Raw genomic sequence first — 15,589 nt, forward strand, 5'->3', positions numbered from 1 at the left:
GGAGGGAGGGAGGGAGGGAGGGAGGGAGGGAGAGAGGGAGAGATGGTGTGAGAGGAAAGTAGAAAGGAAGGAAGAGATTTTTATGGTTTGACAACATGTCAAAGTTCAATCTTGGCATGGTTGAGCTCCTCTCGTTCTAAATGTAGCTTCTCAGCCAGTATCACAGTATCACCATTCACTAACACACACACCCATCATGCATGCACTCACAACTAACTACCCACATTCAGCTCTCGTCACAATACCAACTTGATGCCTATCAACCCTGAATGTTAAACTCAATGTTCCAGGATGTTCCAGAATGTTCCAGAATGTTCCAGGATGTTCCAGGATGTTCCAGGATGTTCCAGAATGTTCCAGGATGTTCCAGGATGTTCCAGAATGTTCCAGGATGTTCATCACAATGTTCCAGGATGTTCCAGGATGTTCCAGGATGTTCATCAGAATGTTCCAGGATGTTCCAGGATGTTCCAGGATGTTCATCACAATGTTCCAGGATGTTCCAGGATGTTCCAGGATGTTCATCACAATGTTCCAGGATGTTCCAGGATGTTCCAGGATGTTCCAGGATGTTCCAGGATGTTCCAGGATGTTCCAGGATGTTCATCACAATGTTCCAGGATGTTCATCACAATGTTCCAGGATGTTCCAGGATGTTCCAGGATGTTCATCACAATGTTCCAGGATGTTCCAGGATGTTCCAGGATGTTCATCACAATGTTCCAGGATGTTCCAGGATGTTCATATTTATTCATCACAATGTTCCAGGATGTTCCAGGATGTTCCAGGATGTTCATCACAATGTTCCAGGATGTTCCAGGATGTTCCAGGATGTTCATCACAATGTTCCAGGATGTTCCAGGATGTTCCAGGATGTTCATCACAATGTTCCAGGATGTTCCAGGATGTTCATCACAATGTTCCAGGATGTTCCAGGATGTTCCAGGATGTTCATCACAATGTTCCAGGATGTTCCAGAATGTTCCAGGATGTTCATCACAATGTTCCAGGATGTTCCAGGATGTTCCAGGATGTTCATCACAATGTTCCAGGATGTTCCAGGATGTTCCAGGATGTTCCAGGATGTTCCAGTGTTCCAGGATGTTCCAGGATGTTCCAGTGTTCCAGGATGTTCCAGGATGTTCATCACAATGTTCCAGAATGTTCCAGGATGTTCCAGGATGTTCATCACAATGTTCCAGGATGTTCTCCAGGATGTTCCAGGATGTTCATCACAATGTTCCAGGATGTTCCAGGATGTTCCAGTGTTCCAGGATGTTCCAGGATGTTCCAGGATGTTCCAGGATGTTCATCACAATGTTCCAGGATGTTCCAGGATGTTCATCACAATGTTCCAGGATGTTCCAGGATGTTCCAGGATGTTCATCACAATGTTCCAGGATGTTCCAGGATGTTCCAGGATGTTCATCACAATGTTCCAGTGTTCCAGGATGTTCATCACCATGTTCCAGGATGTTCCAGGATGCTGTGTTGATGAATATTTCTCAACGAATGTTCCTGAGAACAACACTTCTTGGCAACTCCCCAAAGGTTTTTCCTCCGACCCCAAAAAGCTGGTGTGTTTTCTAGGAAGAGCCCCTCGCCACCGCTTGTGAGTCAACAAGGTGACTGCTGCAGCTGGACAGGCAGTCTGGAGTGTGTGTGTGTGTGTGTGTGTGTGTGTGTGTGCGTGTGTGTGTGCGTGCGTGCGTGTGTGTGTGTGTGTGTGTGTGTGTGTGTGTGTGTGTGTGTGTGTGTATCTTACCTTAACATAAGCTACTATCTTCAGTGATATAGTAGCCAGGTAGAGGGAGTTCATAGCAAAATCCATCAGGTTCCACCAGTCATGAATATACTCTGTAAAACCTCCATCCCACATCTCCTTAATCTCAGCCCAGATAAAACCTAGAGAGAGAGGAGAGAGGAGGGAGAGAGCGAGAGAGAGAGGAGGGAAGAGAGAGAGAGAGAGGGGGGGAGAGAGAGAGAGAGAGACCAGTGTTAGCAGTTGAAGTTTCTCTTCAATAACAGACCCCAAAGCAAATCAGGGGGAGAAAAAAAGGTTTATTCAAAGAGGATACATCATAGATGTTATGCTGAGAGGTAGATGTTCATGCTCCCCTTTCCTCAGTGATTCTCTCTGTCAGTGATTCTCTCTGTCAGTGATTCTCTCTCAGTGATTCTCTCTCAGTGATTCTCTCCTCAGTGATTCTCTCTCAGTGATTCTCTCCTCAGTGATTCTCTCCTCAGTGATTCTCTCCTCAGTGATTCTCTCCTCAGTGATTCTCTCCTCAGTGATTCTCTCCTCAGTGATTCTCTCCTCAGTGATTCTATCCTCAGTGATTCTCTCCTCAGTGATTCTCTCCTCAGTGATTCTCTCTGTCAGTGATTCTCTCTTCAGTGATTCTCTCCTCAGTGATTCTCTCCTCAGTGATTCTCTCCTCAGTGATTCTCTCCTCAGTGATTCTCTCCTCAGTGATTCTCTCTGTCAGTGATTCTCTCCGTCAGTGATTCTCTCCTCAGTGATTCTATCCTCAGTGATTCTCTCCTCAGTGATTCTCTCCTCAGTGATTCTCTCCTCAGTGATTCTCTCCTCAGTGATTCTCTCCTCAGTGATTCTCTCCTCAGTGATTCTCTCCTCAGTGATTCTCTCCTCAGTGATTCTATCCTCAGTGATTCTCTCCTCAGTGATTCTCTCCTCAGTGATTCTATCCTCAGTGATTCTCTCCTCAGTGATTCTCTCCTCAGTGATTCTCTCCTCAGTGATTCTCTCCTCAGTGATTCTCTCCTCAGTGATTCTCTCCTCAGTGATTCTCTCCTCAGTGATTCTATCCTCAGTGATTCTCTCCTCAGTGATTCTATCCTCAGTGATTCTATCCTCAGTGATTCTCTCCTCAGTGAACAAAGGGACAGGAGTGTAGTTTATTACCCAGCCCCAGCCTGTGGTTGACCAATCAGAAGTCCTTGCAGTACAACTGGGCCAATGGCCAAATAAAAAAATGTAGTACTGTAACCTTTAGTACTGTATTGATCCCTCCCTCCCTCCTCCCTCCCTCCCTCCCTCCCTCCCTCCCTCCCTCCCTCCCTCCCTCCCTCCCTCCCTCCCTCCCTCCCTCCCTCCTCACCCAGTACCCAGGGTAGTATCATCCATTCAACCACAGTAGGAGGAGGGCCCTGCATTAAACAACATCAGATTGATCACAAATGGTTAAAAACATTAAAGACGTCTTCCTAGTCAGCAAAAACCATAACATGTTGTTTTGATTTTGTTGGAAGTCTATGGGTAGCATGCTAGCAGTTACTTCCAGTCATTGTGCTAACACTAGTTAGCATTGGCTCGCAAAACTACCTCTAACTTCCTTCATCCTTCATACACAAGTTCATCTGACTCTGGGCGAAGTAGATACCAAAATCCCGAAGTATCCCTGTAATTATTATTTAATTAATTCATTACTTTTCGACTTTAGGTTACCTGCATATGTAGGTTAGTCCTGGCAATGTGTTGTGAGGCAAGGAGGAGGAGGAAGAGGAAGTTCAGGTACGATGCTGTGTGACAGATAAACTTGATGAAGGGTTTCTTCACAAACACACCTAGGGCAGACTTAGGGGCTAGGAGATATATCTGGAGAGAGAGGGAGGGAAGAGAGAGGGAGGGAGGCATAGAAGAGAGAGGATAGAGAGAGGAAGGAGAGAGGAGAGAGAGAGGCAGAGAAGAGAGGGAGGAGAGAGGGAGGCAGAGAAGAGAGGGAGGAGAGAGGAGAGAGGGGAGAGGGAGGCAGAGAAGAGAGGGAGGAGAGAGGGAGGAGAGAGGAGAGAGGGAAGAGAGAGGAGAGAGGGAGGAGAGAGGAGAAAGGGAAGAGAGAGGAGAGAGGGAGGAAGGAGGAGAGAGGGAAGAGAGAGGAGAGAGGAGAGAGGGAGACAGATAAGAGAGGGAGGAGGGAGGAGAGAGGGGAGAGGGAGGCAGAGAAGAGAGGGAGGAGAGAGGGAGGAGAGAGGAGAGAGGGAAGAGAGAGGAGAGAGGGAGGAAGGAGGAGAGAGGGAGGAGAGAGGAGAGAGGGAGGAAGATAAGAGAGAGGGAGGTTAGTACGGTTCCAGAAACATTCAAAGTTTTTTTCAGAAATCCCAGTTGGAGAATTTCCCTTCTGATTCCGGAAATATTCCAACCTCCGGAATTACACATACATATATATACATTAGACTTTTTGGCAGTACTGAGCTGAGCCAAACTAAGCTGAGCCAAACCAAGCTGGAAAGAGTCAGAAAAGAAAAGAGGAGGGACAGTTTGGATCGGTACGATAATGTTTGGGTCGGTACGATAGTGTTTGGGTCGGTACGAAAGTGTTTGGGTCGGAACGATAATGTTTGGGTCGGTACGATAGTGTTTGGGTCGGTACGATAGTGTTTGGGTCGGTACGATAGTGTTTGGGTCGGTACGATAATGTTTGGGTCGGTACGATAGTGTTTGGGTCGGTACGATAGTGTTTGGGTCGGTACGATAGTGTTTGGGTCGGTACGATAGTGTTTGGATCGGTACGATAGTGTTTGGGTCGGTACGATAGTGTTTGGATCGGTACGATAGTGTTTGGGTCGGTACGATAGTGTGAAAATAGTAACTGTACCAACCAGTGACAACAAACCTATAAAACCGGTTATACACACACACACACACACACACACACACACACACACACACACACACACACACACACACACACACACACACACACACACACACACACACACACACACACACACACACACACACACACACACTATATACTGACCATTGAGAAGACAGGGAACAGCAGTCCTATGATGAAACAGGTCCCCAGTTTGACAACCCAGTGTCTCCTCCTCCAGCCAGGAAACCCATCGTACCACAGAGTAGCTAGGAGCTGCTGGCAGTTAGGCTGGGCTACAAACTACAGACAGAGAGACAGAGAGAGAGACAGAGAGACAGAGAGAGAGACAGAGAGACAGAGAGAGGCAGAGACAGAGACAGAGAGAGAGAAAGACAGAGAGAGAGAAAGACAGAGAGACAGAGAGAGACAGAGAGACAGAGAGAGACAGAGAGACAGAGGCAGAGACAGAGACAGAGAGACAGAGGCAGAGACAGAGAAAGAGAGAGGCAGAGACAGAGAGAGAGAGACAGAGACAGAAAGACAGAGAGAGACAGGCAGAGAGAGAGAGAGACAGAGAAGGACAGAGACAGAGAGAGAGACAGAGAGAGACAGAGAGAGACAGAGAGAGAGACAGAGAGAGAGACAGAGAGAGAGACAGAGGCAGAGACAGACAGAGAGAGAGAGAGAGAGAGACAGAGGCAGAGACAGAGGCAGAGAGAGAGACAGAGAGAGAGACAGAGGCAGAGACAGAGAGAGGCAGAGACAGAGAGAGAGACAGAGAGAGAGACAGAGGCAGAGACAGAGAGAGACAGAGGCAGAGACAGAGACAGAGAGAGAGACAGAGAGAGAGAGAGAGGGGAGGGGTGTTGCAGTGTTTCAAAGTCGATGACAACTTTTTTTCCTGAATGTGTTTTTTTAATCTCAGTAAAAGCCCAGAGAGAGAGAGAGAGAGAGAGAGAGAGAGAGAGAGAGAGAGAGAGAGAGAGAGAGAGAGGAGAGAGAGAGAGGGGTGGGACTGTGGTTGTAAATGAGCCTCTGTTAGAGACTTTGATTGTATCTGTCCATACTAACATAATAAAACATGACCTTAGTACCGTTCATAAATCCCCTGGACAAGACTTTTACTAATTAAAAAGCTTCTACAGTTGTTGACTGTAGAATATGCTAATGTTGTATTGTATCGATGAAGACGTCTCATTCCCAAACAAGAACATTTATGAAAACTTGATTTATACTACTGTCGATGAGATGAAACCGACAACATGAACACACACAGACAAAACTAGAGTTTTTTTTTTATCCTTTAAAGACATTTAAAGACATTTAAACACATTTGAAGACATTTAAAGACATTTGAAGACATTTAAAGACATTTAAAAACATTTGAACAACACACCTATAGCAACAAGCTCTCACAGTCTCACGTCAGAACTAAACGTTCATCCATGTTTCTTAATAAAACTAAAACTAAACACATGGAATTGTTTTTAAGATGGTCGAACCAATAGGATCATTTAAATGATCCTATTGGTTCGAGCATCTTATATATGCATATTCTAGTTACTGGGTAGGAGTGGTAACCAGATTAAATCGGGTATGTTTTTACTGCCCCCCTAGCCCTAACAGGTTAAATGATCCATGGTTCGAGCATCTTATATATGCATATTCTAGTTACTGGGTAGGAGTGGTAACCAGATTAAATCGGGTATGTTTTTACTGCCCCCTAGCCTAACAGGTTAAATGATACATGGTGCTCGAACCACATATATGCATATTCCTAGTTACTGGGTAGGGGTGGTAACCAGATTAAATCGGGTATGTTTACTGCCCCCTAGCCCTAACAGGTTAAATGATCCTATTGGTTCGACTATATATGCATATTCTAGATACTCGGTGTAACTCCTAGCCAACAGGTTAACCTGTTAGGGCTAGGGGGGCAGTAAAAACATACCCGATTTAATCTGGTTACCACTCCTACCCAGTAACTAGAATATGCATATATAAGATGCTCGAACCAATAGGATCATTTAACCTGTTAGGGCTAGGGGGCAGTTACTACCCAGTAACTAGAATATGCATATATAAGATGGTCGAACCAATAGGATCATTTAACCTGTTAGGGCTAGGGGGCAGTAAAAACATACCCGATTTAATCTGGTTACCACTCCTACCCAGTAACTAGAATATGCATATATAAGATGGTCGAACCATGGATCATTTAACTTGATATAGAATTTTAGGACCCCTTTAGGTATCTCCACAAAAAATATAACAAAATGATTTGATAAAATATTGAATTTGGTCTTTATTACTATAGCACCTAGAAACACATAGAAAAACACATTCATAAATGGCAAAATAAGCACAGGTCTTGAAGTGTCTATCCTATATCTAGGAGATATAAGAAGCCCAGGAAATATATATACTGCTCAAAAAAAATAAAGGGAACACTTAAACAACACATCCAAGATCTGAATGAAAGAAATAATCTTATTAAATACTTTTTTCTTTACATAGTTGAATGTGCTGACAACAAAATCACACCAAAATAATCAATGGAAATCCAATTTATCAACCCATGGAGGTCTGGATTTGGAGTCACACTCAAAATTAAAGTGGAAAACCACAATACAGGCTGATCCAACTTTGATGTAATGTCCTTAAAACAAGTCAAAATGAGGCTCAGTATTGTGTGTGGCCTCCACGTGCCTGTATGACCTCGCTACAACGCCTGGGCATGCTCCTGATGAGGTGGCGGATGGTCTCCTGAGGGATCTCCTCCCAGACCTGGACTAAAGCATCCGCCAACTCCTGGACAGTCTGTGGTGCAACGTGGTGTTGGTGGATGGAGCGAGACATGATGTCCCAGATGTGCTCAATTGGATTCAGGTCTGGGGAACGGGCGGGCCAGTCCATAGCATCAATGCCTTCCTCTTGCAGGAACTGCTGACACACTCCAGCCACATGAGGTCTAACATTCTCTTGCATTAGGAGGAACCCAGGGCCAACCGCACCAGCATATGGTCTCACAAGGGGTCTGAGGATCTCATCTCGGTACCTAATGGCAGTCAGGCTACCTCTGGCGAGCACATGGAGGGCTGTGCGGCCCCCCAAAGAAATGCCACCCCACACCATGACTGACCCACCGCCAAACCGGTCATGCTGGAGGATGTTGCAGGCGGCAGAACGTTCTCCACGGCGTCTCCAGACTCTGTCACGTCTGTCACGTGCTCAGTGTGAACCTGCTTTCATCTGTGAAGAGCACAGGGCGCCAGTGGCGAATTTGCCAATCTTGGTGTTCTCTGGCAAATGCCAAACCTCCTGCACAGTGTTGGGCTGTAAGCACAACCCCACCTGTGGACGTCGGGCCCTCATACCACCCTCATGGAGTCTGTTTCTGACCGTTTGAGCAGACACATGCACATTTGTGGCCTGCTGGAGGTCATTTTGCAGGGCTCTGGCAGTGCTTCTCCTGCTCCTCCTTGCACAAAGGCGGAGGTAGCGGTCCTGCTGCTGGGTTGTTGCCCTCCTACGGCCTCCCCACGTCTCCACACACATATTTAACCCAATATTTTTTGGGCCACATACAGTTGAAGCCGAAGGTTTACATACACCTTAGCCAAATACATTTAAGCTCAGTTTTTCACAAATACTGACATTTAATCCTAGTAAAAATTCCCTGTCTTAGGTCAGTTAGGATCACCACTTTATTTTAAGAATTTGAAATGTCAGAATAATAATAGAGAGAATGATTTATTTCAGCTTTTATTTCCTTCATCACATTCCCAGTGGGTCAGAAGTTTACATACACTCAATTAGTATTTGGTAGCATTGCCTTTAAATTGTTTAACTTGGGTCAAACGTCTCGGGTAGCCTTCCACAAGCTTCCCACAATAAATTGGGTGAATTTTGGCCCATTCCTCCTGACAGAGCTGGTGTAACTGAATCAGGTTTGTAGGCCTCCTTGCTCGCACACACTTTTTCAGTTCTGCCCACAAATTTTGTAATGGCCACTCCAATACCTTGAGTTTGTTGTCCTTAAGCCATTTTGCCACAACTTTGGAAGTATGCTTGGGGTCATTGTCAATTTGGAAGACCCATTTGCCACCAAGCTTTAACTTCCTGACTGATGTCTTGAGATGTTGCTTCAATATATCCACATCATTTTCCTACCTCATGAAGCCATCTATTTTGTGAAGTGCACCAGTCCCTCCTGCAGCAAAGCACCCCCACAACATGATGCTGCCACCCCCGTGCTTCACGGTTGAGATGGTGTTCTTCGGCTTGCAGGCATCCCTCTTTTTCCTCCAAACATAACGATGGTCATTATGGCCAAACAGTTCTATTTTTGTTTCATCAGACCAGAGGACATTTCTCCAAAAAAGTACAGTCTTTGTCCCTATGTGCAGTTGCAAACCGTAGTCTGGCTTTTTTATCGGGGTTTTGGATCAGTGGCTTCTTCCTTGCTGAGCAACCTTTCAGGTTATGTCGATATAGGACTCGTTTTACTGTGGATATAGATACTTTTGTTCCTGTTTCCTCCAGCATCTTCACAATGTCCTTTGCTGTTGTTCTGGGATTGATTAGCACTTTTTGCGCCAAAGTACGTTCATCTCTAGGAGACAGAACGCGTCTCCTTCCTGAGTGGTATGACAGCTGCGTAGTCCCATGGTGTTTATACTTGCGTACTATTGTTTATTGTTTTTACTATTTGTTTGTACAGATGAACGTGGTACCATCAGGCATTTGGAAATTGCTCCCAAGGATGAACCAGACTTGTGGAGGTCCACAATTCTTTTTCTGAGGTCTTGGCTGATTTCTTTTGATTTCAAGCGAAGAGGCACTGAGTTTGAAGGTAGGCCTTGAAATACATCCACAGGTACACCTCCAATTGACTCAAATGATGTCAATTAGCCTATCAGAAGCTTCTAAAGCCATGACATAATTTTCTGGAATTTACCAAGTTGTTTAAAGGCACAGTCAACTTAGTGTATGTAAACTTCTGACCCATTGGAAATGTGATACAAAGAACTATAAGTGAAATAATCTGTCTGTAAACAATTGTTGTAAAAATTACTTGTGTCATGCACAAAGTAGATGTCCTAACCGACTTGCTAAAAATACAGTTTGTTAACAAGAAATTTGTGGAGTGGTTGAAAAATGAGTGTCCAGTGAGGAGAGATGTGTGCGCCCAGGTCAACAGCCAATGCCTTATCCCCGTGGGAACGTAGGGGTGCTCTGGAGGACAGGTAGCAGGCGCGGGTTCCCTCTCCCGAATGTCATCTATGTCCCAAAGGACAGGGGCAACGACTCGGAAGGGCGGAATGTTGGGTGCACTCAGGACAGGAACCTCTCCCGATTCGTAGAGACGGGACAGGGCATCGTCTTTGCTTTTCTTTGAACCTGGGCGATATGACAAGGTGAAGCCGAATCTAATGAAGAAAAGGGCCCACCTTGCTTGTTGTGAGTTCAACCGCCTTGCTGTCTGTACGTACTCCAGGTTCCGATGGTCGGTGAAGATGAGAAATGGGTCCTTGGCGCCCTCCAGCCAGTGTCTTCACGGCCACTTCTGAAGCGTATGATCTGGGTGTTTCAGCAACGGGGCGGAGGTGAAACGCCCCTTCAGTATACGGAAGGCCTCATCGACTGCAGGACTCCACACCAACTTACAAGGACAACCCTTGAGGAGAGAGGTGAGGGCAGAGGCAATGGAGCTGAAGTTCCTAAGGAAGCGGCAGTAGAATTTGGCAAACCCCCAAAAAACGTTGTAGCCCCTTTATGATGGATGAGACCTGACTGCATCGACCTTCCTCTCCTCCATCATCACTCCCAGAGGACTGATCTTGTATCCTAAGAAGGAGACAGCGACCTGACAGAACAAGCACTCCTCCGCTTTCACATACAAGCAGTTCTCCAGGAGGTGTCCCAGGACTCCCCGGACGTGGCCGAAGTGATCCTCCAAGGTGGCAGAGTAGACCAGGATGTCGTCAAAAAATATACACGACCACTTGGCACCCGAAGCATGTCCCGGAACACCTTATTAACAAATGCCTGGAACACCGACGGCACATCACCAAGTACTCGTAGTGGCCAGACATCGTGCTGAACGCCGTTTTCCATTCATCCCCCTCCCGGATGCGGATCAGATTGTAGGCGCTGCGCAGGTCCAACGGAGCTGTTCGATCGAAACCGGCACCAACGGGAGAGGGTAGCTTGGTGGTGATGGAATTGAGGCCTCTGTAATTGATGCACGGCGTAGATCTCCATCCTTCTTGGCCACGAAGAAGAAACCTGCCGGCGTAGGGGAGGTGGACGTGCGGATGAAACCTTGTTGGATAGCCTCCTGGATGTTCTCCTCCATAACCACCAAAAGAGGGTTGATGTGGCTGCGCGGAAATGCAGAGCCTACCTGGAGGTCCATGGCACAGTCCCAGGGGCGATGAGGAGAGAGACAGGTGGCACGGGTCTTGGAGAAAACCTCCCAGAGATCCTAGTATACTTCCTGGATTTTGGGCAGGAGGGCAACCACAGGACTCTCAACCTACGTGGAACCACATGGGAAGGAAAAGTAGGTCCTCCGGCATTCCGGTGCCCAGTCAGTGATTTTTCATCCTCGACAATGAGATGGTCATTACGTTGGAGCCACGGGAGGCAGAGGTTGACTATGTGTACGGTTGAATTGATGATGAGGAAGGGAAGGCTTTCTTGATGCATGGGTTCCACTGTGAGGGTGAGTGGTATTGTGATGTGCGTTATTGTGCCGGTTTCCCAATGGTCAACACTACAGTGCTTGGACCGTTAAAGGAGCGCGGGTATGATTTGATGTTTAGGGACGAGGCGAGGACCTGGTCGCCGCGGTGCCGAAGTCCACTAGAGCTGTAAAGACAACACATGAGGGACAGCCAGCCAGTGAAATGGAAACCAGAAAGGGTTTGGCGGAAAGTGATGATCCGGGAGACCGGATGATCACGTGGCCGCCCCTCTGCCCTCGTGGACTCCGGGTTGGAACGTACCGGACACCACCACGCGTTCATAGCGGTGGTCAGGAACAGATACCGCTCTGCCTCATTACCCTACCCAGTTGAGCCAGCTGGTCTGGATGTTGACGGAGTAGGTGTTCCTGTTCATCGACCACCTAGAGATATCCTTAACTTCTGCTGCTTCCATATCTTTGGAGGCTGTATTCTGTAACGTATATACGCAGGGAGCCAGGGAGTCAGGGAGCCAGGGAGCCAGGGAGTCAGGGGAGCCAGGGAGCCAGGGAGTCAGGGAGCTAGGGGAGTCAGGGGAGCCAGGGAGTCAGGGGAGTCAGGGAGCCAGGGGAGTCAGGGGAGCCAGGGGAGTCAGGGGAGCCAGGGAGTCAGGGGAGTCAGGGGAGTCAGGGAGCCAGGGGAGTCAGGGGAGTCAGGGAGTCAGGGGTCAGGGAGCCAGGGGAGTCAGGGGAGCCAGGGAGCCAGGGGCCAGGGGTCAGAGAGTCAGGGAGCCAGGGAGTCAGGGAGCCAGGGAGCCAGGGACTCAGGGAGCCAGGGAGCCAGGGGAGCCAGGGGAGTCAGGGAGACAGGGGAGTCGGGGAGTCAGGGGAGTCAGGGAGACAGGGAGTCAGGGAGACAGGGGAGTCAGGGAGCCAGGGAGCCAGGGAGTCAGGGAGTCAGGGAGTCAGGGAGTCAGGGAGTCAGGGGAGTCAGGGGAGTCAGGGAGTCAGGGGAGTCAGGGAGACAGGGGGTCAGGGGAGCCAGGGGAGTCAGGGGAGCCAGGGGAGCCAGGGGAGTCAGAGAGTCAGGGAGCCAGGGAGTCAGGGAGTCAGGGAGCCAGGGAGTCAGGGGAGCCAGGGAGCCAGGGGAGCCAGGGGAGTCAGGGGAGTCAGAGAGTCAGGGAGTCAGGGAGTCAGGGAGTCAGGGAGCCAGGGAGCCAGGGGAGTCAGGGGAGTCAGGGAGACAGGGGAGCCAGGGGAGTCAGGGAGACAGGGGAGTCAGGGAGACAGGGGAGCCAGGGAGCCAGGGAGTCAGGGGAGTCAGGGAGTCAGGGAGTCAGGGAGACAGGGAGTCAGGGAGCCAGGGGAGTCAGGGAGCCAGGGAGCCAGGGAGTCAGGGGAGTCAGGGAGCCAGGGAGTCAGGGGAGTCAGGGAGTCAGGGAGTCAGGGAGTCAGGGGAGTCAGGGAGTCAGGGAGTCAGGGAGTCAGGGAGTCAGGGGAGTCAGGGGAGTCAGGGAGTCAGGGGAGTCAGGGGAGTCAGGGAGTCAGGGGAGTCAGGGAGTCAGGGGAGTCAGGGAGTCAGGGGAGTCAGGGGAGCCAGGGAGCCAGGGAGTCAGGGATCAGATGCAGAAGGTGAGTTTAATAATAATAAACATTAAGAAAATACAAAACAGGAGAAGCGTACTGAACGTAAACAAAACCACTACTGCCTTAAGACTGAGGCTACTGAGGGCTAAATAAAGGGAGAGTAATCAGGGTGGTGAGGAAGTACAGGTGTGCTTAACGATGGGGAGCAGGTGTGCTTAACGATGGGGAGCAGGTGTGCGTAATGATGGTTGCCAGGTGTGCGTAATGATGGTTGCCAGGACCGGTGGTTTGTAGATCGGCGACGTGGAGCGCCGGAGCGGGAGAGAGGAAGTAGGCGTAATTTACAAACAAAGCATTTTTTGTTTACTAAGTCCTCCAGATCAGAGGTGGTAGTGATGACCAGGGAAGTGTGTGAATTGGACCATTCCTGTCCTGCTAAGCATTACAAATGTAACGAGAACTTTTGAGTCTCAGGGGAAATGTATGGAGTAAAAAGTACATACTTTTTTTTAGGAATGTAGTGGAGTAAAAGTAAAAGTTGTCATAAATATAAAAAGTAAAGTACACATACCCCCAAAAGTATTTTTACTTAAGTACTTTACACCACTGGGTAGTACGCATATTAAGAAACACCCAGTGTCTGGTTAGGATGGTAATGTGGCGTATGTGTGTTTTTAAAAATGTGTCGCCATGGCGCTGAGGGCCTGTGTTCCTTCCTGTCTCTCTTCCAACCAGATGTTAGTAAACTAATCATAACAGACACAGACCAGAGTCCCTCTATACCTCCATCTCTCTCTCTCCCTCTTTCTCTCCCTCTTTCTCCATCTCTCTCTCCCCTTCCATCTCTTTTCCTCTCCCTCTCCCCCTCTCTCTCTGTCTCCTTCTCTTGCTCCCTAGCCAACAATTGACTGGTCATATGACAGGCACTAGACAGACAACAGGTTGCCTCTACCTTACCAACTTTCTCTCACCCTCCATCCCTCCACGCCCCTCTCTCTCTAGTCTCTAGCCAATCTGCTTCTGAGTAGTGACAGTCTAGCGTCCCTCTCTCCCTCTCTCTCTCTCCCTCCATCTCTCTCTCCCTTTCTAGACAGCTCTTCTTCTAAATCCCTATTCTACCTTCTCTCTCTGTGTGTTATGACAGAGTAATAAGTCCTCTCCTGTACTATACTACACTCTGTGGCCTCCCTCTGCTTTCTGTCAGACAACAGACTGTACAGTGGCATGGGGACTCTAAAGTGAGATGGAAGAGACAGAGGAGACAGAACGGAGAGAAGGGAGGCACTTCAGTGTCTTTTATTACATACAAACAGTTTCCTAAAGAGGGGGGTAAAAACAGAGAGAGAGAGGGAAAGAGAGAGAGGAAAGAGAGAGAGAGAGAGGGACAAAGAGAGAGAGAAAATAGAGAGAGAGAGAGAGAGAGAGAGGGAAAAGAGAGAGAGTGAGAGAGAGAGAGAGAGGGAAAGAGAGAGAGAGAGAAATAGAGAGAGGGAAAGAGAGAGAGAGAGAAATAGAGAGAGAGAGAAGGAAAGAGAGAGAGAGAGAGAGAGAGAGAGAGAGAGAGAGAGAGAGAGAGAGACAGAGAGAGAGAGAGAGGGACAAAGAGAGAGAGAAAAATAGAGAGAGAGAGAGAGAGAGAGAGAGAGAGAGAGAGAGAGAGAGAGAGAGAGGGAAAGAGAGAGAGAAATAGAGAGAGGGAAAGAGAGAGAGAGAGAGAGAGAGAGAGAGAGAGAGAGAGAGAGAGAGAGAGAGAGAGAGAGAGAGAGAGAGAGAGAGAGAGAGAGAGAGAGTGGAGAGAGAGAGGGAAAGAGAGAGAGAGAGAAATAGAGAGCGAGAGGGGGAAAAGAGAGAGAGAGAGAGAGAGAGAGGGAAAAAGAGAGAGAGAAATAGAGAGAGAGAGAGGGGGAAAAAGAGAGAGACAGAGAAAGACAGAGGGAGAGAGGAGAGCTAGGGAGGGGCAGTATCTTCTCAGCATCAAAGGTATATTATTACTCCTAAAGCAGACAGATGAATCTTCTCCTGGGAAACACAACCCTCATCACCCCTCTGCTTTCTTCCTTTCACCTTCCCCCCATCTAATATTCCTCAACTTCTAACAAATCCCTTTCTGGGAAGCAACAACACATTCTCAAGCATCGAGAGACATTGCCTTAAACCTCACACCTACCTGCCTTACACCTACCTGCCTTGCACCTACCTGCCTTACACCTCACAGCTACCTGCCTTTTCACCTACCTGCCTTACACCTACCTGCCTTACACCTTACACCTACCTGCCTTACCTGCCTTACACCTTACCCCTACCTGCCTTTACACCTCCCTGCCTTTACACCTCCCTGCCTTTACACCTCCCTACCTTTACACCTCCCTACCTCCCTACCTTTACACCCCCTTACCTTTACACCTCCCTACCTCCCTACCTTTACACCCCCTTACCTTTACACCTCCCTGCCGTTACACCACCCCTACCTTTACACCACCCCTACCTTTACACCCCCCTACCTTTACACCTCCCTGCCGTTACAACCCCCTACCTTTACACCCCCCTACCTTTACACCCCCCCTACCTTTACACCCCCCCTACCTTTACACCCCCTTACCTTTACACCCCCCTACCTTTACACCCCCTTACCTTTACACCTCCCTACCTTTACACCTCCCTACCTTTACACCTCCCTACCTTTACACCCCCC

General features: G+C 48.3%; 1 protein-coding gene across 1 annotated transcript in view; it reads right to left on the reverse strand.

Moving 5' to 3' along the window:
* Nucleotides 1-15,589, reverse strand: part of LOC106591872 (short transient receptor potential channel 5) — a 101,106-nt gene that overhangs the window by 31,839 nt on the left and 53,678 nt on the right. The window contains exons 7-10 of the mRNA XM_045721442.1: nucleotides 4,782-4,919; nucleotides 3,470-3,619; nucleotides 3,123-3,171; nucleotides 1,766-1,905 (exon numbers count right to left, since the gene is read on the reverse strand). Coding sequence (XP_045577398.1) covers nucleotides 1,766-1,905; nucleotides 3,123-3,171; nucleotides 3,470-3,619; nucleotides 4,782-4,919 — 477 coding nt within the window. The remainder of the gene's footprint in view (nucleotides 1-1,765; nucleotides 1,906-3,122; nucleotides 3,172-3,469; nucleotides 3,620-4,781; nucleotides 4,920-15,589) is intronic.

Source organism: Salmo salar, chromosome ssa07 (assembly GCF_905237065.1).
Source record: "Salmo salar chromosome ssa07, Ssal_v3.1, whole genome shotgun sequence".
Taxonomy (NCBI): domain Eukaryota; kingdom Metazoa; phylum Chordata; class Actinopteri; order Salmoniformes; family Salmonidae; genus Salmo; species Salmo salar.